The sequence below is a fragment of the Nyctereutes procyonoides genome, unplaced genomic scaffold (genome assembly GCF_905146905.1).
Source record: "Nyctereutes procyonoides isolate TBG_1078 unplaced genomic scaffold, NYPRO_anot_genome, whole genome shotgun sequence".
In the NCBI taxonomy this organism is placed as follows: Eukaryota; Metazoa; Chordata; class Mammalia; order Carnivora; family Canidae; genus Nyctereutes; species Nyctereutes procyonoides.
In genome coordinates this window covers 16,464,417-16,485,274 of record NW_026575160.1, presented here as the reverse complement: position 1 = coordinate 16,485,274, position 20,858 = coordinate 16,464,417, and the positions used below count along the sequence as shown (strand labels likewise).

Here is a 20,858-nt window from a genome sequence, read left to right as displayed (position 1 = left end):
ATTCAGAAATTGCAGAAATGTGCTACGAAGAAGAGTAAAAAAATCAACCGTCATCTCCCAGGGCGGATGCCTGTGAATTTTGTGTATATTCGGTTTTCTTTTGCCTTTCCTGCAATCCTACACCCAGCTTTGAGGCTGGGATCCTCGGAGCGGTTATCCTAATTCCTAGATTGGCCTTGCCCTCCTGCCAGGAACTCCTCCCGCGTCCAGGGCCTCGTCCCCCCACTCACGTCCCTTGCTGTGCCATCCCATGTGGCGGCAGCAGGGCCCCGTTGGCCAGCAGGCCACCCCCTTTGCCACTCAGACCTCTGAAGCAGGAGGAGGCCGGGGCAGGACTAAATGCGTGTTTTCAAAGAAACAAAGGGCCTTTCGAGAGGAGACCCTGGTCGTGGGCAGAGAGACCGCAGCTCTGCCCAGGTGAGGACACGGTCTGTCTGAGCTGCCTGGTGGGAGAAGGAGGGCATTTTTTTCAAAGACTGTCTCATCCCACAGGAACCCACCAGGGTCCCCTCCCAGCTTCCTCTGGCCACTGCGACTTGCAACTTGCATTGTGACTAAATTTGGTCAAAAGAAATCCTCACGTTGATGGGAGAAACCCCCCACCCATGGGTGCAGTAAGATACCCTGTACTTGAATCACATCTAATACACGTTATGGAGTTTTGTCTGCGGCCTCTCAAGCCCTCGTAACTGGGGAAGAATGAATGGGGAGCTAATGGGTTATGCAAAGAATCTAAAGGGGTTCTGGGTGGGCAGCCTTGCTTCTGGGTGGGGGGAGGATTCTGGGGGGAGCCCCCTCCCTTTACCTCCTCGGAGTTTGGAACTGTACGCGTTGCCTTGTAGCTGGAACCAAGGGTCCCCCCCCACTGACGGCTTTCCCTGAGGACGAAAGAATCTGTGCCAGACCTGCGGCTTCAAGGACAAGGCCCGCTCGGGCTCTGTGCGACCCGAGGGGGGCCTTACCTGAGAATTCCTGCCCCTGATGTCATCCGGGCTCTGCCCCGCCGCCTCCGCATGAAGCCAGGGACCCGGCGTGCGGCCTGCAAGGAACAGGGAAGCTCTCAGCACCTGGTGGCCCAGGGACCGCTGTGTGCCCCGCGAGCAGCTCCGAGCAAAGCAGCACGTAGGGCGACGGCAAGGGGACCGGGGTACATGAGCTGGTCAACCCGAAACCCTGAGGCTCCCGGCCCCAGGCTGGGTGCGTCCACACACTGCTTCCACAACAGGACAAGGAGGCAGCTCGTCCGATCTGCTAGATGGGGGCAGCTTATCAAGGCCTGTTGTCTACAGGCCCGGGAGAGGGACACCCCGGTGGCTTGCCAGTTGAGCCTTCAGCCCAGGGTGTGATCCCGGGGTCTTGGGATCAAGTCTCACCTCGGGCTCCCTGCATGGAGCCTGCTTCTCCCTCTGCCTGCCTCTCTGCCTCTCTCTTTCTCTGTGTCTCTAAATAAATAAATAAATAAATAAATAAATAAATAAATAAATAAAATCTTTAAAATAAAGAAATAAATAAAGGCCCAGAAAAGCGTCTTAGCTCAGAACAAGCCACCGTCTCCAGACTCGCTCATCTGTCCAGTGCCCCAAATGTGCCACGTGCGGTGCTAGGGTCGACTAAAAAGAGGAGGAAAGGGTAAAATATATGCTGAATAAATCAAGCTCTGTTCTAGGAGGATCCAACTCATCTTCTAAAATGTATTTTGTTTAAATATTACACAAGTTACATATACATATCTTCTCAGAATGAAGGGTTGAAAGAATATAGAGGAAGACAATAGGAAGTAAAAACGCAAAACAACCTCAAGTGCCTCTTCTTGGCCTAATCCCAGTTTCTATCTCAGAGTTACCACCGCTACTCGAAGCTTACTGGTTATCTCTCCAGATGTTTTAGTTTGGCATTTACTTATGTATGTGTGTGTATGTGTACATCTGTATGATTTGGTTGGTCTAGCCAAGTTTTAAATCCACATTCCCAGGCCCTCCAGAACTTTTCTCTGAATCCGGTGATCTGAATGGTGTCCCTGAGTGGCTCTTTCTCTGCTGCATGCAACACAAGGCTTTTCTGTTCTGCCTCTGTCACAGACCAGAAATTATTATCATTATTATTAAAGATTTTATTTATTTGAGAGTGAGCAAGCAAGCAAGAGAGAGAGAGAGAGAGAGTCGGGAGAGAGGCAAAGGGAAGAAGGAGAAGCAGAGTCCCACCTTGATTCAGGACTTGATCCCAGGACCTGGAGATCATGACCTGAGCTAAAGGCAGATGCTTAATCGACTGAGCCACCCAGGGAATCGACTAATTCCCCCAGACAGGGAATTAAATAACCACAACCCAAAGCCCTCCAGACAATCCAGGCTGCTATCTTCCTTACAAAACAGCATGAAAAGCAGAACTACTCATTCAGATCATTTATGATAGTAAAAAACTGATAATACCCTGTGTTCAATAAAACTATTTAGGAAATGCAGGGTTCACTACCATATGATGGAATATGAAGTGGCCTCTTTTTTTTTAATAAAAAGATTTTATTTACTCATGAAAGACACAGAGAGAGGCAGAGACATAGGCAGAGGGAGATGCAGGCTCCTGCAGGGAGCCCGATACAGGACTCGATCCCAGGACCCCAGGATCATGCCCTGAGCCAAAGGCAGATGCTCAACCACTGAGCCACCCAGGCGTCCCTAAAGTGGCCTTTTGAATGTTTATAAAACAAAATAATCTGGGGTAATGTTTGAAATTTAGGAGAAAAAACAGGCTAGAAATTGTATAAATAGGATCACCTCAAATATTTTTTTTTAAATGGAAATAATATATTGAATTGATTCTACCTGGGTTTACTGCTTTTTTTAAATCTCTTAAAAATACTTTTTAAGTTTTCTACAATGAACATGCAAGTCCATCTGGAGAATCTGTAAGGTAAGATACAGTTTTTATTTTTTTATTATTTTTAAAGATTTTATTTATTTATTCATGAGAGACACACAGAGAGAGGCAGAGACATAGGCAGACGGAGAAGCAGGCTCCATTCAGGGAGCCCGATGTGAGACCCAGGATCACACCCTGAGCCAAAGGCAGACATTCAACTGCTGAGCCGCCCAGGCATCCCTAAGATACAGTGTTTATTTTTTACTTTATTTTTTTTAAAGATTTATTTATTTTTATTTATGATAGACACAGAGAGTAAGAGAGAGGCAGAGACACAGGAAGAGGGAGAAGCAGGCTCCATGCCGGGAGCCCGACATGGGACTCCAGGATTGCGCCCTGGGCCAAAGGCAGGCGCCAAGCCGCTGAGCCAGCCAGGGATCCCCAAGATACAGTTTTTTTAAATTTATTTATTTTTATTTTTTTTATTTATGATAGAGAGAGAGAGAGAGAGAGAGAGACAGAGACACAGGCAGAGGGAGAAGCAGGCTCCATGCACCGGGAGCCCAATGTGGGATTCGATCCTGGGTCTCCAGGATCGCGCTCTGGGGCAAAGGCAGGCGCCAAACCACTGCGCCACCCAGGGATCCCCCCAAGATACAGTTTTTAAAATGAACTAGCACTGGAAGGGTCTCTACAACTTATAAAACATTAATCCAAGGACACTGAAATTTTCATTAAGATACTTTTTAAATTAATGAGTGCACTTGTTCTAGGATAAAGATATTTTGGGGCAAATGACATAGGGACTGCTAGATTTTTAGCCAGTTTATTAACTAGGTTAAAAATAAAAAGACACTGATATACAGTCCCTGACCTAATTCCATGTGGCAAATGACTTTAAAATTACTTCTTAGATTTAAGAAACTCCAGTCTACAACAGAAGAACCTTCCTTTGGACCAGGGTTTCCCAACTTGGTTCTATTGACATTTGGGGCTGGATAACTCTTTGTGGTGGGGGTGGCCTGTCTGACAGCAGCCCTAGTCTACCCACTGGATGCCAAACCTGGCATTTGTAATAACAAAAAATGTCTCCAGACAGTACCACATGTCCCATGGGGGGCAAAATCCTCCCTTTGGAGAACCACTGGGCAGCAAGATGGGTTTCTCTGTAAGAAAGTAGTGGCCACTAGTTTTCATAAATACGACTGGATACAACAACAGAGCTAAAGGAGAATCAATTTCTTCATAAAACAGGAAGGAAAATGTTGTATTTTGCTGTAAAAGGAACTTCATTGTTGCTAGAAGTGGGTGGCCAGGGGTAAGAGTTACTCAGAATGCAGATGGCACTGGCTGTGAGAGCAGTGGAGAAATGGCCAGACTAGGTCAAGGGAGGTGTTTTATAGACATGACAGCACCTTTGGTGGCTCGGAGGAATAAAGGAGTAATCTAGAAGGACAGGAAAAGTGGTTAGAGAGTGGGATGCTGGAAGACAGTTTATGAAGGAGAACGGCTACAGTAAGTACAGGGTGGAGGTCCTTACTGCCCTACTGCCCTCCACAAAGGTGGAGATAAATGCTCAGCCACTGGCAAGTGTCTATGGATTCTCTCAGTCTTGGGATAGACGATCCTTTGATCTATCTTTCTTCCTTCCTTCCTTCCTTCCTTCCTTCCTTCCTTCCTTCCTTCCTTCTTCTTTTTTTTTTAAAGATTTTATTTATTTATTCATGAGAGACAGAGAGAGAAGCAGAGATACAGGCAGAGGGAGAAGCAGGCTCACTGCAGGGAGCCCGATGAGGGACTCGATCCCAGCACCGCGGAATCACAACCTGAGCCAAAGGCAGACGCTCAACCATTGAGCCACCCATGTGCACCTGATCCTTTGATTTCATGACATGATCCACCTGGTACCATTGAAGTTATTGCAGCACTTGGTGAAGTTACTTTGCTAATGGAAATAATTGAGGCTAGTTTCACTGTAAGTGCAAAGTCACTATTTTAAAATAGGAATTGTACTACAACGAGATACTACTGCACACCTACTAGGATGGTTACTATTAAAAAAGAGAGTAACAAGTGTTACGGAGGATGTGGAGAAACCCTTGTGTGCTGTTGATGGGAATGTAAAATGGTGGGAGTGTAAAACGTAAAACAGTATGGTTGTTCCTCCGATAATTAGAATAGAATTACCATATGATCCAGCAATTCCATTTCTGGGTATACACACAAAAGACCTGAAAGCAGGGACACAGAGATATTTGTATACCCATGTTCATAGTGGCATTATTCACAATAGCCAACCATGGAGTCAACCCAAGTGGCCACTGATGGATGAATGGATCACCACAATGTTATACATACATACAATGGATTATAAGTCAGCCTTAGAAAGGAAGAAAATTCTGACACATGCTATGAACTGAATAACCTTGAGGACATTACACTAAATGAGAGAAAGCCAGTCTCAAAAAGTCAAATATTATATGATTCCACTTATACAGGGTATAAGAATAGTCAAACTCTTAGAACAGTAGCATGGTGGTTGCCATTTTAATGGGTTTAATGGGTACAGAGCTTCAGTTCTGGTGGGTGAAAGGAGTTCTGGAGATTGGCTGCACAACAGTGTGGAGGTACTTAACACTATTGAATCGTACACTTAAAAATGGTTAAGCTGGAGAACTTCATGTTATGTATTTTTAAGCCACAATGTGGGTGCGGGGGAGCGTTGTGTCATAAACAGACAAACTTTGCCACTGAACGTGATCAGGATGGTTTTGCTGGGAACACCAGACTGAAATGTTGTGTTTGGGTGTCTGTCCCTCCTCCCTTTCGCCACCAAAATGTGAATTTCTTGAGGGCGTGTCGGGGGATCATTTAACTACAACTCTCCAGTGGGTAAGAGCCTCAGTAAGCATCTTTCAATATGATGATCACTGCACTCTTTTTACCATCACTATGTAAGTAAATATTTGTGACCTATGCAATTTTTCCCAAAGATTCCTGCTGATGAGATATTTCCCCCTACTTTCTTTTTCTTTCCCCCCTACTTTCTTTTTATTGTAACAGCACAATGCACACAACATAAAATTTACCCCTAGTGGCCTTGAATACCACTGGTGTTGTGCAACCATCCCCTCTGTCTAGTTTCAGAACATATTTATCACCCCAAAAAGACACCAACACCGATTAGCACCCACTCCTCATTCTTTGTCTCCCCAGCCCAACTAGTGCTAAACTGACTTCCTGTCTCCAAGGATTTGTCTGTTTTGGCTATATCACGTAAATGGAATCCTACAACATGTGGCCTTTTGTGTCTGCATGTGTCACTCATCATGATGTTTTCTAGGCTCACCCACGCTGTAGCACGTATCCACACCTCATTCCCTTTTGCTGTCAAAGAATATTCCATTGCATGGATATACATTTTGTTTATCCATTCATCATCTGATGGGCACTGGGATGTTTCTACCTTTCGGCTGTTGTGAAGAGTGCAGTGTGAGCTCTTGTTTGAACCTCTATTTACCATTCTTTTCGGCATACACCCAAGAGTGGAATTGCTGGGTCATATGGTAATTCTATGATTGACTCATTGGGGAACCTAATGCATGTTTAAAACATTAAAAAAAAATTAGGTCAGGTCATCCTATCAAAGAAAGAAAATAGCTACTACCTGGTGGAGATGGTGAAGAGACGAGTGGAAAAGCAAAGCATTAGGGTATTTGTGTGCTGTGTGTGTGTCAGGAGCACAGAAGGAAAGCGAGCAGGCGGGAGGAGACAAAGCCAGAACTGATGACTGTGAGGACGTGCTCATCCCACAGAACCAGCACTGTCTCCCAGACCATGAAGAACACCACTCTTGGGGAACCAGGTCAATGGGGAGCAGGAGAAAAACTGTAAGAAGAAATGGAATCAGACAGGCATGAACTGTATCAGACTCACACTAATAGAATTACCAAGGTTGTACCCTGCGGCTCACAGGGGCGGCAGGAATGTGCTCGCGTAATTGTGCTAGGAAACCACTGGAGGATTTTATGCCTGCCAATGCCGCGTGGATCTAAAACCACATTTATGTGTAATACTCTTGTAACTTTTGTGTAAGTCTGAAATCATTCCAAATTCAAAAGTTAAAAAAAAAGTGTAAAAAAATAAATTAAAAATAAAATAAATAAATGAAACCACATTTTATTTTTGAAATCGTAAATACCCTTTCTGGTCTGTAGGATGTCAGTTCACTTAGCAGGTTTTCTTTTTCTTTTTAACTGCATCATCCCGAGAGCATCTGATTATTTGTGTGTATGTGTGTGTGGGGGGGGGGACTGATTTGACCATTTCTCTGAGATGAGAGGAATACAGCAGAGATGGCCAACTGCACCCTCCTGGCCAGTGAGCGGTGGGAGGCACAGCCTCTCTTCCCTTCTGGAGGAGACTGGGTGCCGGGGCCTCAAAGTGCAGCTAACTTTAGAAGCGACTGAGTCTGAAGGTGGAAGGACTGCCTAGCACACTACTGAGAAAGAAGTGAGGTTTTGAAGAATCTGCTTTTCTGGAATGGTTTAGTGCAGAGATCAGCAAAATTATGGCCAGCAGATCAAATCCAGCCAGCACCTGTTTTTATAAATAAAGTTTTATTGGAAGACAGCCATGTTCATTCATTTATGTACTGTCCGTGGCTCCTTGCAGCTCAAAACAGCACAACTGGAAGTTGTGACCCAGACCATGTGGCCTGCAGAGCGTCAAGCATGTCATTTCTGGCCCTATGGAGAAAATGTTGGCTGACCTCTGGCTTAGGGTAGGGGTCAGTAACTGAAAAGCCTCCTGGGGCCAGGTGTCGCATTCCTGTGTTACTGTCTGGGTAACAGAAAACGGTGGGGTTTGTGGCATGAAGGGGGCCAGTTAGCACACCCTCGCTTAGGGAAAGGAAATGAGCCTTGTAGGAGTGCTGACAATACTGACTCCACTTATGCTGCTCCTCTCTCCTTCCTCTCTCTCTCTCTCTCTTAGTTCAGAGCAGTAATTTTTACATATTATTTAAAAAGCACACAAGGTCACTTCTTCCTAAATGTGCAATCCACAGGCCCACAGGCAAAGACCTGCCCAGGCTGCTTCCAAGAGGACCTGTGACCTGAGGAGGAAGCAGGCTCAAGCTCTCTGGTCTGCCTGCAGGAAGCTGAACCTTGGAGAAAGGACTTTGTCAGAGTCCCTCTGAAGGAAAAGGGTCAAAGAGTCCAATTCATGGTCTTGGGCTATCCCAGGACACTGATTTTCTCTTTCTCTTTCTCTTTTTTTTTTAAAGATTTTATTTATTCATGAAGACACACACACACACACACACACAGAGAGAGAGAGAGAGAGAGAGAGAGAGAGAGAGAGAGAGAAAGGCAGAGACACAGGCAGAGGGAGAAGAAGGCTCCATGCAGGGAGCCCAATGTGGGACTGGATCCTGGATCTCCAGGATCACCCTCGGCTGAAGGTGGCGTTAAACTGCTGAGCCACCGGGCTGTCCCCTGATTTTCCATGCTAGTCCATAGATGTCTGGTGCTGGGGGCTTTACTTATGTCGTAGGATGGGAAACACCCTTACTTGGTGTTGTTGACTCTTGTCCCTCCTACCAGCTCCTGCCCAAATGGCCTGGCTCAGTACTGGACCAGAACCCGCTCATGTGGACTAACAGGTGGCATGGCTGTGTGGTTAACACCCCACCTTGCTTTTCTTTGTTTCCTTTTTTTTTTTTTTTAAGATTTATTTATTTGACAGAGAAAGAGAGAGAGGACCACCAGGGGGAACAGCAGGCAGAGGGAGTGGGAGAAGCAGGCTCTCCACTGAGCAAGGATCCCAACGTGACACCCGATCCCAGGACCCTGAGATCATGACCTGAGCTGAAGGTAGACGCTTAACCAACTGAACCACCTAGGTGCCCCCCTGTTTGCCTAAGACTTGCCTCCCTGCCTCCTGAGGGATACACCAGCCTCTTCTTCCACTCTTAGGGCTAAACAGAGAAGCAGAGGGAAGGCCTCTACTTGGAGGCCATATGATGAAGTTAGGAGAAGGCAGGCTCTTACCAGCCTGAGACTTTTCAGCCTTGGCTGGACATTGGACTCACCTGGAAGCTTTCAGAAATACTGACACATAGGTCCCACCCTGTATATTCTGATTTAGTTGGTCTTGGTGAAGCCTGGCCTTTGGGATTTCTCAAAGCTCTGCAGGTCATCTTAATGTGTCTTCAAGGTTGAGAACCACTGACCTAAGGAGATTCCCCATTTCATAGTCTACCAGAGTCCTGAATTTTTTTAAATTATTATTCTCTGGTTATTGATACAAAGCTCCTGTATCCCATTTTGCTGTTGTCTTGGGTGCCCCCTTGTCAAAAGCCCTAGGGAGGGGAGGGACAAGTGGTAAATCCAGGCACTTAAATCCAAAGTCAAACAATTAACTCTGGAGTTCTGTAAAAAGCTAAAAGCTTCTAAATGAATCCTTGGGGCCAAGACAAATAAGTGTTTAGACATTTCTAGAAGTACGAATAGCACTGTATTCTTGCAGTAGTACAATGAAATGATGATGTGAGCCTTTAGGCAACCTGTGGCCAATCAAAGAACACTAAGCACTTAATTCTGGAGGGTCAGGGAAAAAGCAGGAGGCTTCCCAGGGTGGTACTTACTTCTGGGGATCTTGCTGGGGTAAACCTTCTGGCATGGTTTATATTCATCCGGAGGAGGAAAGTCTTCCACAGCATGGAACGTGAATTTAGATTCAAAGTCATCTACATACATGGAAAATAGCCAAAATTACTCTAGTTCTTGTGATAACCCAAGTTTTGAAAATTTCCAGATGCACACACGTTTGCCTGCCCAGAGCAAGGGTTTTAATGACCAGGCTGTTCCCCCTGAAGACATTCATCTACCTCTCAATTTTTACTGCTTAGCTCAGATAGGTGGAATCAGGAAAAGTAAAATCAACAGACTCTCCCTATCACCTACTCCACTCTGCTTTGACCAACATCTTCAGGAAACTTCTAAAGGGAGAAGTGCCACAGAGATATCCAGGATCCAGAGTCAGACGTGGGGAAGGTGACAGCAACAGGGGACCAGGGGAGTCCCTGTGGCCTGAAATTACTCCTGAGCCCCTGGAGAGGGCTTTGTGCAGAGTAGAAGTCCTCAGCGTGGCTGGTGGGAAGGAGCATGGCTTATGTCTGGTGCAGAACCTGAGCTCCCCAAAACAAACAGGATTTTTCCTAAGCTCCTGATTGCAAGAAGAGTCAAATCTTGGGGGCCCTTTTATGAGTTGAATCCCTGCTTTGTGAGCTAGGCTTTGTGTCTGACCCCAGAGAACTTTCCTTCCTATCTCTATATTTTTGCCCTAACTGTCCGTCTATCTGGTGGGCCTTCTATTCATCCCCTCACCTTTCCAGACCACTCTATTCTTTCTATTCTAATCCAATATGCGTGAATTTCCCCATGGAGACACACACACACATACAGTTTGAATGTGGGTTTTCTTCCCTCTTTCTCATCTCAATCAGAAGGTTTAGAGAATGGGTTCTGGAACCTCCCAGAAGGCCTCATGAGAAACTCTACTTAACACAACTTGTAGGTTGTCTTGTACTACAGTCAGCTCCCTCTTCCTGTGAAGCATGCAACCTGAAATGGTGGGCTGGCAATCTCTCTCCAAGGGCCAGGGGACAGCACTCCCTCCCTGGAAGCCGGCACAGAAGGTGGGCCCGCTTACCGATGATATGCAGGTTTCCGTTCCGCAGCTGACCTCCGGGCTGCTGGGTTGGGGTCCAGGCCTGCTGGCTTCTGCTTGAAAGCTCCGTGGTGGGTGATCTTGCAGGGGGTGCTGGGGGTGGATTTAGTTTTCCGCCACTGGTCCCTTAACAGGAAAGATGCCAGTGGATTCAGATAGAGGAATGGGGACAGTAGATGCTATGTAACCTCCTGTGAGAAGTGAGGTACTGAGGTCTCTGGATGTCATATGGCATGGTGAATAAAAGGGCTGCCTCTGGGGCTGAGCTGCTTGGGACTGACTTCCAGCTCCCCTGCTGGGATAACAACACAACCTCTTTGTGCCTCTGTTTCCTCATCTGTAAAATGGGGATCACGGTACATGCACCTCCTAGGGGTGTCAAGAGGGTTGAATGAGTAAATTCAAGTGGCATGCAGTAGGGTTCAGTAAATGTTAGCTGCTGTGACATTATGAATGATGACAGCAGCCTTCAGATCAGATGGCACAGCTCCAAGATGGTGGGCCGTTGCCGCATCTGAAGGAAGAGAAGGGCTGTCTGCAGGTGAGGCGCAGAGGGAGGTGAGACTGACGAGCTCCTGAGCCCAGGATTCTCCCTACATGGGTCCCCCTGCATTGCAGAGCCTCTTTTCTCCCTCCAGTCTCCACCTAAATCCACCCCGCCCACCAGGGCCCAACGCGAGTCCCACCCACACCATCAAACTCTTGATGGGGTCTGTGGGAGGCTCTCTCTACTTTGCCAAGACTTTTTTGAATGACTCATTTGGCAATCGATAGCCAGCTGTCCTGGCACGTCAGTGCATGGACACTTGACTTCCTGAAACGATGACAACCGCACCACTGTTCTCTGTGACAACACGTCCATCACTAACAACCTCTTTCTCTGCCCCCCACCCCACCGCCGCAGTTGTTCCTGAGGCAGAAATCGCCCTCATTTTGTTCAGGGAAAATTAAGTTTCACACCCAAAGACACAAGGAGAGAGGCCGGGCAAGCATCTGTTGCTGGCCTTGAGTTCACCACTCCGGTCTTCCCCTCCTCGGAATCAGGAGCCACTAGGATTGACTTATTCCCAAGAAGCAAACTCAAGGGGGGAAGGGGTGACCGTGGCTGCTGACCTCTCTTCTGGAGGAAAAGCTGTCCCTCCATATGGTAAGGGAATAACATGGCTGAGCCCCAGCTCCATGCAAAGAACCTCAGGCACAAATTTTCTCACTGAATATTCATAATAATCCTGTGTGAAAGGTCTTATCATGATTCCCATTTGCCAAAAAAAGGAAAAAAAAAAAAAACAAGTTTCAAGAACCATTTAAAGACTGGGCATGAGGTTACCCAGGAGTGAGTGGAGAGGCCTGGTTGCACTCAAGTCTCTCTGAATCTAAGGCACTGTTTCTTTCACCACCCCATTGAACACTTCTGGCTCATTGGGACAAATGCTGGCCCTTATGGCGACCCATCAGTTGAAAAGAGAATCCCTCGAACCTTTACCTTTTGTGACTGAGAGCCTTAAAAATATTCTCACCCTTTGTCTCAGAAATGCCTTTTTAGGAACCTATCTTTTCAAAATACCCAAAAGGTGGAAGACAATTGCTATAGAAGTGTTTCCTGCATTATTATTCACAATAACAAAAAATAGAATCAATTTAATACCAGAAATCTGGTAAATACTGATGATCATATTAATATGCTTATACGTGAACTTTAACAATTGGAGGAGACTGCCTATAATGTAATATTAAACTAAAACAGCATAGAAAATTAGATATTCAAAATAGTATTAACTTTGTAAATATGTACATATTTTTGAAAAAAATGAAAGGAAATATACCCTGTGATTTCTGGGTGATGTTATTGTACGTGATTTCAACTTCTTTCTATTTGCTCTACAGTGAGCTTGTATTATTTTCAATTTGAGGAACTACATTTAAGAAACCTTCTGCATCAAAAGATATTCTTAAAGAACAAGGAATTTGTGTGCTTGTGTGCGCGTGTGCGCGCGTGTTGGGATGTGTGTGCATGTGTGGATGTGGTGTTTGTGGGCGTGTGTGGATGTGTGTGTGTGGACGTATGTGTAGGTGGGTAGACTTTCCATTCAGAAGGACACCAGAGGTGAATGAAGCCTTCCCACTATGTAGAAATCAGTTACGGGCCTGCATGCCCACCCAAAATCCTCTCTGGTAGGTATGTGAAAGAATTATTTTTAATATTTGGCTTGAAATACAGACCCTTAGTTTTCTTGAATCAGCACGAAAACCTGCCAAAAAGAAGACAGAATGCTAATCCAATCTGCTGAGGGCCAGTGCAGATTGTGGCTGGGAGCCAGACGGTAGTAACTGAGGCAAAAATCACACCAGAGACCTGGTTCTGGAAACAAACTGCATCCCCAGGAAGAGTTGAGTGTATGCATGTTGAGAGTAAGAATAATTAACCCTTCTCTAGAGCTCAGTGTTGCCAGGCCCTGCTCCAACTATCAGAAGAGGTGGGAACTATTGCTTTCTCTATTCTGCAGATGAGAAGGAAGCACAGAGAGGCCAAGTGATTGCCCAGCGTCACATAGCTAGTAATCGTAAGGTGATCAAAGCCAGAATGGCTGGCTTGTGGTCTGTATGCTCTTGGACAAGTCTTTCAACCTCCCTCCCCCTTGCTTTCCTGTCTCTAACATGAATACAACATAAAGTCCCATACAACAAGTTTTATTGTGCTTCATGAGGGGCACTGAGAGCTCTGTTTGAAAACAAAATCCAGGAGTTAAGACATCTCAAGGTATTCCCCAGTGGCTCATGGGAGTAGGCCTCTGGTTGTGTCTCTAGCAACTTCATAACTACTGGCGAGGGTTGACTGATCCTCTGATACGGCCACCCTGGACCAGGAGAGTGGTGCTTACCTGGGCCTCGGCCGGGCCTCTTCTTCTGCAGGAACATCTGGGATCCCGGAGGGGCTGGTGGTACCGGCAAGGCCTGCGTGCCGGACTTGGGTGGCTGGGCCTGGAAGCTGGGAGACTTGGGGGGCAGCAGGAGTGGGGCTTCACCACTGTTGTTAGCTCCTGGCAAAGGAGGCGCAGGCACAGAGGACCTCGGGGTACAGGAGGCATAAAGAGGGGGTGGAGGTGGGGGAGGTGGTGGGGCAGGAGGCTCCCGAACATCTTGGGCAGGGCTGGCAGCTTCTGCACTGAGCCCAGGATACCCACAGGGTGGGAGAAGAGGGAGGGGTGGTGGCATGGGCGGCAGGTGCAAGGGGGCTAGCTGAGGCTTTGCTGCTCTGTCACCGAGAACGGAGGCCAGGGTGGGTGGGAGTGGGGTTGGGAGAGGAGGTGGGGGAGGAGGGGGAGGGGGAGGTGCGGAGGGGAGAGGGGGTGCAACCCCAGGGGGGTTCCCTTTGGTGAGCGGGCCAGGTGGGGACACCAGCGGAGCTTTGCTGGGGGAGGACGGGGGCAGGGGCGGGGGGAGGGGGGGAGGTGGTGGGGGTGGGGGTGGGGTGGGAGGAGGGGGGGCAGGCATGCTGGGGCGAGGAGGGACTGTCCTGGCAGCGCCATGAGCCTCAGAGGCATTGCCTAGCCTGGGAGATGCAGGGGGGTTAGGTGGGCCCCCGAGAGTTTTGATGGGAAGCCGGGGAGAAGGTGCGCGGGAGCCAGGGGCCTGCCCTGTCTTGCCACCTGGAAGTGAAACAAGTTCTGAGTTAGCTCAGAGACAGAAGAAGGAGAAACCCAAGTTTGCGGGCAGTGATGACAGCCAGCATGACGTCAGCGACCTGCATGGTGGATGCTCTCTCCTGCAGGTTCACCCAGAAGCTGTCACAAGGGTGCCAGCCGGCCGGGCCCCAGGGGCCTTGCCAGCATTACTGTGCTGTCCTTCTCTGAGATAAGCCCAGGTCAGGCCACCAGCCTGCGGTGCAGAACCAGCTTTCCTGTTCCATCTCACCTCTGCCCTCAATTGCCAAGGGCATCGGAGTCTCCCAGCCCAGGGCCCTGGGCCATGCTGACCTCCTTCACCTCTCCGTATTTCAAGACCACCCTCACACCCATTCACCATTACCCACTAGGTCAACCCAGTTGGGTACCCAGCCTTCACACCCCAGTTTGAATCCTCAGGTGTACCCAGCAGAAGCTCCTTCCTAGTGAGGTTTTCCTCATTTCCAGAATTTTGTGAATAAAGGGCTTTGTTTCTGCAGAAACAAAATCACAAGCTTATTCCTTGAATATCTAAGGTAACTCAGAAGTCAGTGGGAAGACACCTTGCCTTGAGGATCATGTCCAATGACCCTGAACCTCCCAGTTCCATGGTCTCTGGAAGTTCAAATCCTCTTTTCTGAAAGATCTGCCCGTTTCTAACAGGCTCTCTATCTCTTGGTCTCCTGGCTTCCTCACCCATAGATCCATGAACCCCAACTTAAAACCCAGTGCTTCTTTGGAGTTCAACAACAGCACACACTCCTCACAGTGATGTGTGCTTGGTGTACTTCATGGAAGACTGGGTGGAGGTGCTCCCTAGTAGGGGCCCCAGCACTCTGTGCACAATGCCCACTATACTGCTACCTCTTCTCCTTTTGTTCCTCTCTCACTATGGAGAAAAAGGGTCCTCTCCCCATTTACTAAAGCATGGAAGTTCTGCAATCACTGCTTAAATGTGTCCTTGGAGCATCACGGTCCACTCAGGAGGCATGTTAAAATATTCTTTTCAAATAAATGTTCTCCTTAATGGAATTCTGGGGAATATGTCTTTTCCTATATTCTCGTACCTTTATATTTTATAACCCCTATGAAAACATGTGGAGAACATTTGAAAAGATGGTTGCTTCTCATAACTACAGATTCGTGGGTGTTGCAGAATAAAAAAGCAGAGCTTTCAAATCAGATTATAAACCCCAGCATCTGGTGGTGGTTCTGAACTTTTCAGCTGATGAGTCTCTAGTTGTGTTTACCCAAACAGGTACAAGATCATACCGCAATGTACTTGATGCCAAAAGCCAGGCCAATCAAAGTAAGGCGTGGTGGGGGTGACACTAGGGCTGACACTCAGTGGGCAGGATGGTGGCATCTAGCTTTCCAAAGGGATGACCCTCCTCTGGCTATGGTGTGACAGTTACTGGGCAGCACTACTCATTGCAAGTCTCAGCGCTGAAATGACTGCTCTTGAGACAGGGTGGTGATGTCACTATTCCTCTGTTGAGGATTTTCTTTGGGGCAGTTCCAGAAGAGATGTCTTTGTACCGATGCATCCACCCTGTCTGATTCGATCCCCTTGGGGTCTAAGGCAAGCAATGCCATAACAGCTGGCTGACCGTGACCAGAAGTGAAGGCCCCACTTGGCCTTTTTAAGAACAGGATCTACCGCCTACAACTCTAACGTTAGACATTTTACGTGAGGTCCAGGGCAGGTGTCAGGCTCAGGGATTCCTGCCTCCAAGGTCTCAAGTCTGTTTCCATAGTACACAGACATGAAGATGGACTACTAAGGCAGTCCCTAACAGGCTGAGGCCTCCTTCTATGTCTACTTGAACATGAACTTTAGAGGGATAACAAGTTTGAGGAGCGGAATCAGCCCCTGAGTAACCAATGTAGACCTTTTCTGTGACTAAATGTAGACCTTTTATGGGACACCCTGTACCCAAGATTCAAAATCTCTTTGAAAGAGTCAGTTCAAAGTACAGAAGCTTCTGTTTACTAAGCAGCCAAGCATATGAGAAGTGAGCAAACCTATTTTTATTGTGACATGAAGAGCAGAGATGAGATAGGCACAAATCCTCATCTGGCTTTGTTCATGCCCACTCCAGGGAGCCGGCGGCTTGCACTTAAAGCAAGACCCACGGGGCAGAGGAACTAACAGTGTTAAGTGCAGGCCAGGAACCCAGGTAGCATGGGGCCAGCGGAGGGAGCCAAGGGAATGAAGGAGGAGGCTTCATTCACCTCCTCCTGAATCATTGGATTCACCCTAAATCCAAACAGAAACACAAAAGGAGACATAAAGCAAGTAGGGAAAGCCCAGCCTGAGTGCACCAAGAGCCTGGGGGTTATCAAAAGAGGAAATACGTCTTCTTCCTTCAATCTGTGTATGTTTCCAGAAGACCCTAGACTGTATGGAAGTCTCATTACATATTCCATAGAACCCCAACTCAGTGGTGTTTACTCTCATCCTAGCTTATTATTTATTTATTTATTATTTATTTATTTATTTTACTTTTTAATTTTTAAAAAGATTTTATTTATTTATTTGAGAGAGAGACACAGAGAGGGAGAGAATTCTGAACTGGGGGAGGGGCAGAGGAGGAAGGGGAGGGAGAGTAGAGAAGCAGGCTCCCTGCTGAGGAGGGAGCCTGATGTGAGACTTAATTCCAGGACCCTGGGCTCATGACCTGAGCTGCAGGCAGATGCTCAACCACTGAGCCACACAGGCGTCCTCCATCTTATTTCAATGATCACCCCTTCAGAGCTCTAAGCCAGGGCCACATTATGACTTTTGAAGACACTTTATGGGTGCATTGCTACAATGACAAATATAATCTTTGACTCTAAAGGCTCATGTTTTTTTTTTTTTTTTTTTTCTGATTTAAAAAGATACCGAAACATTTTAACGGGTTGCCAAAAGTACCGTGAGCACTAGGCTTTTGTGTTTTCTGGGCCTAATGGCTCTAAGTAACCATGCTACCCACTTATACATTCCATTCAACAAATACTTACTGAGCACCTACTATGCCTCAGGCATTTTTCAGGCAGTGAAAAAAAACATAGTTCCTGTCTTCACAGAGCTTACTTTAGAGAGAGAAGACAGAAATAAACAAATAAACCAGTAAATATAATATGTCAGATGGTGACAAGGAATACAAGAAAACTAAATCAAGGTAGAGGGGCTATGGGCTAAGGGGGTGGAGCTGACATTTTATATGAGTTGATGAATAAAGCCTCACTGATAGGTTGATGAGGTGCCATCTGAGCAGAGACCTGAAGGAAGGGAGAGAATGAGCCACATGGACACCTGAGGAAGAGTGTTTCCGGTCAGGGGAGCAGTCAGTGCAAGCGCCCGATGGCAGCAACATGCCTGGTGTGTGCAAGAACAGCAAAGAGGACAGTGTGGCTGGGAGGGAGGGTGTGTGCTGGCAAGAGTGGTGAGCAGCAACATGAGAGAGGTAGCAAAGGCCAAAGTCCTTTTGGCTGAATGACCAGGGGCTGATGGAAGGGTTCTGAGAGAGGAGAGCCAATGGTCTGTCTTACTCTAACATGGCACCCAATCCATGCATCTATTCATTGGCTCCCTCCTGAGTTTCAGCCCTGTAGATGGCATCATCAGTCACTACACTATGGATTTTCATCTCCTCTGCAGATATTAATCCTTGTCTTCACAGGGTGGCTCAAGCATCGGACGTTTGTATCCTACTGTTGATAGGTAGGAATGGCTGGCTTCCTTTGGCTGCTCCCTGTGAAAACTGACTGGGGGCTATTTCTCCTATCTTTACTTCTGTGAGGAGAAACTAGTAGACGTTTTTCATCCCACAAGATGCTTATTTGATAGCACTCAGGAATTTCAAAAAAGAAGGCAGCACTGAAAAGTGACAAACCCGTAGCAAAAAAAGAGGAAATGAAATGGCCTCTGAGAAGGTTCACACTGGATCTCAAAGCATCCTAGGACCCTTATCTTTGCTGGACTTTATCAGTAGGCGACAGCAGCAAATGCACTCCATTATGTCGTACAGCCACAGAGCCCACCAAAAAGGTTAGCAAAGCCACATGGTAGAAAATTCTATACCAGCAATGTTTGGGACTTGATATTCCCTGATTTTTTTTTATATTCCCTGATTAATGAAATTATTGGAGTTTATTTCAGCTTGCTGGCTAAAGAGAACAATAACAGGAAAAACACTTCTATTACACACAATAAGTATGTATTTGCCCAACTTTAAGGCAAGGCTTTCAAAATATCTGATACCCACTAACACATAAGTGACTGCAGTAGACTGGCTGCAGAAATGGCCTTGATTATCCACATATCCCTGATTCCATAATCTCTGAAATATGATTTTGCAGATCCTCTCATCAAGAGGTGAAGTCTCTTTCCCCATCCTTGTTTTCTGACTGGCCCTGTGGCTTGCTATGGACAAGAGGATGCAGTAGGAAGTAACACTGTGCCAATTGCAAGACTAAGCCTTAGGACACTTCATATCCTTTTGTCATCTCTATACTTCTGTCCTCTCTGTTGGCCACCACAGGAAAACGAATCCCAAATAGTTGGCTAGACACCGAGAGACCATGTGGATCTGTCAGGCCAGTGATTTCAGCTGAGGCACCAAAGATATAGAAACTATAAGATTAGCAAAAGACCTGGGGCACCTGGGTGGCTCAGTGGTTAAGCATTTGTCTTTGGCTCAGGTCATGATCCCCGGGTCCTAGGATTGAGTCCCGATCTAGCTCCCTGGAGGGAGCCTGCTTCTCCCTCTCCCTCTGCCTATGTGTCTGCCTCTCTCTCTCTCTGTCTTTCATGAATAAATAAAATAAAATCTTAAAGAAAAAAGATTAGCAAAAGCCACTTACCCAAGCTGTATGTACCAGAGGGAGCCCAGCCAAGACCACCCTAAATTGCCAACCACAGGACTGTAAGCTAGATACATGGTTGTTTAAGGTCTCTAAGTTTTAGGATATTTTGTTACACAGCAATACCTAACTGATAACAATGACGGACACATTACAGTGGAGTCACCAAGGTTTTTCTAATGTGATTTATATCTTTTGTCTATACTTTGCAGTCTGGGCCCCCATCACACCATTGTTAAACACTACATGCTATGGCAAGTCATTCTTCAATTATTACAATGGGATGATTGACACAGGATGATGATTTGCAAGATCCCTTGGGAACAATGCTTTGAATACTTCCAGTGCATGCTCCCAAATCCATGATCTCCTGCTACATACAACTTTGCACTAAAAACACAGTGAAAAACACTTTTCACTAAAAACATGTCACAATCCTCAGGGCACAGGAGGCTTGCCCAGTTGGTTCTACATGTTAAAGAGAAAAAGACCACAAGGTAGCCAGTCTGAATTTTCTCTTACCTGCCAAATCCCTCTGGCCGGCTGGTCTCAACACAGGAAAGCCACCAGCAAACAGATCTCCCAGGGCTGGCGGTGTGCTTCCACCTCGAGAGTTTGCAGATCCCCCTCCTTCTTTGTTGGTTCCTTTAGAACCTTTGTAGAGAAAAGGCACATAGATGAGGACTTGTGAGCAGAGCTGAGCTGCTCGTTCCCAGCCTGGGACCGTGGTCCAACACCTCCAGGGCCAGTCTTCCCGTTCTCCCATTCCAGCATTACCCTTCTAGTAGGCATTGTTCCCAAACCCCTCTGCAGGGATACCCCACAGAGCCGTGTGCTCACGCCTGTCTGCTACTCTCTCTGGACCTACCAAGGACCTGACCATCGGTAGCTGAGCTCCCTGAAAAGGGACCGAAACAAAGGGATCTAAATGCTGCCATTCCATGGATGCCGGTGGGGAAATTGACAGCACCTTTTAAATGGGAGAACACCCAAACACTGTAGGTGTCACACTGGGCCTATTTTCAACTCGATTGTTATTGTGGGAGGACCAGACAGAGAAAATCCACAGATTCAGTTTAGTCAGTAATTTTAACTTCTTGTCTCCAGAGTCTGGCCCAAAACTGCCAGCAGGAAGTGAAGGTCTGTGATGATTTGTGCTTTGGCCTCTTCCTTCTCTGTCTCCCCAGCTCTTACTCCCTGGGCCCTGCACCCTTCTCTGCATCTTTTCTTCTATAGAAGAGAAAGCTCGTAAGCCCCTGGGGAGAAGTGTCACAAATTCCGTCCTTCCAGATGTGTGTGATGGACTAACTCCATACAATGAGAAGACATTTGGCTTAGCAAGAAATGCTCACAGCCTGAAGCTAACTTGCACGGAGGAATCAGGGCACAGTGCCCACTGGTGGATGAATGTGTTTATAGATGATTCCAACTATTACTATACATTACCTATCCAGTGGAGTGATGAGGGAGTGAATATTCCAATCAAATGGGTTTATCTGGTAATTGGGCTTAACCAGTTAGCGGGTTTAGCTGGAAACTCATTTTTATTGCAATTTTTGAAAATATTTCTTAAGGTAATTTATCTATCCTTGTGTATTTACTATATAATTATGGATGCTAGATACTACTCTATTTTTAGGACTATCTTTGAGAATTAGCATCATGCGCATCATTGAAAACTATATGAAGACATAATAAGAGATGATGTTGATAAATTGTTCTGCATAGATTATTTCAACCTTCAGCAATCTT

At 46.7% G+C, this 20,858-nt stretch overlaps 1 protein-coding gene across 1 annotated transcript in view; it reads right to left on the bottom strand.

The window, feature by feature from the left end:
* The window catches only part of WIPF3 (WAS/WASL interacting protein family member 3), an 81,036-nt gene that overhangs the window by 3,205 nt on the left and 56,973 nt on the right, over nucleotides 1-20,858 (bottom strand). Inside the window, exons 4-8 of the mRNA XM_055314683.1 lie at nucleotides 19,629-19,760; nucleotides 13,473-14,240; nucleotides 10,576-10,719; nucleotides 9,509-9,610; nucleotides 963-1,039 (exon numbers count right to left, since the gene is read on the bottom strand). Coding sequence (XP_055170658.1) covers nucleotides 963-1,039; nucleotides 9,509-9,610; nucleotides 10,576-10,719; nucleotides 13,473-14,240; nucleotides 19,629-19,760 — 1,223 coding nt within the window. The remainder of the gene's footprint in view (nucleotides 1-962; nucleotides 1,040-9,508; nucleotides 9,611-10,575; nucleotides 10,720-13,472; nucleotides 14,241-19,628; nucleotides 19,761-20,858) is intronic.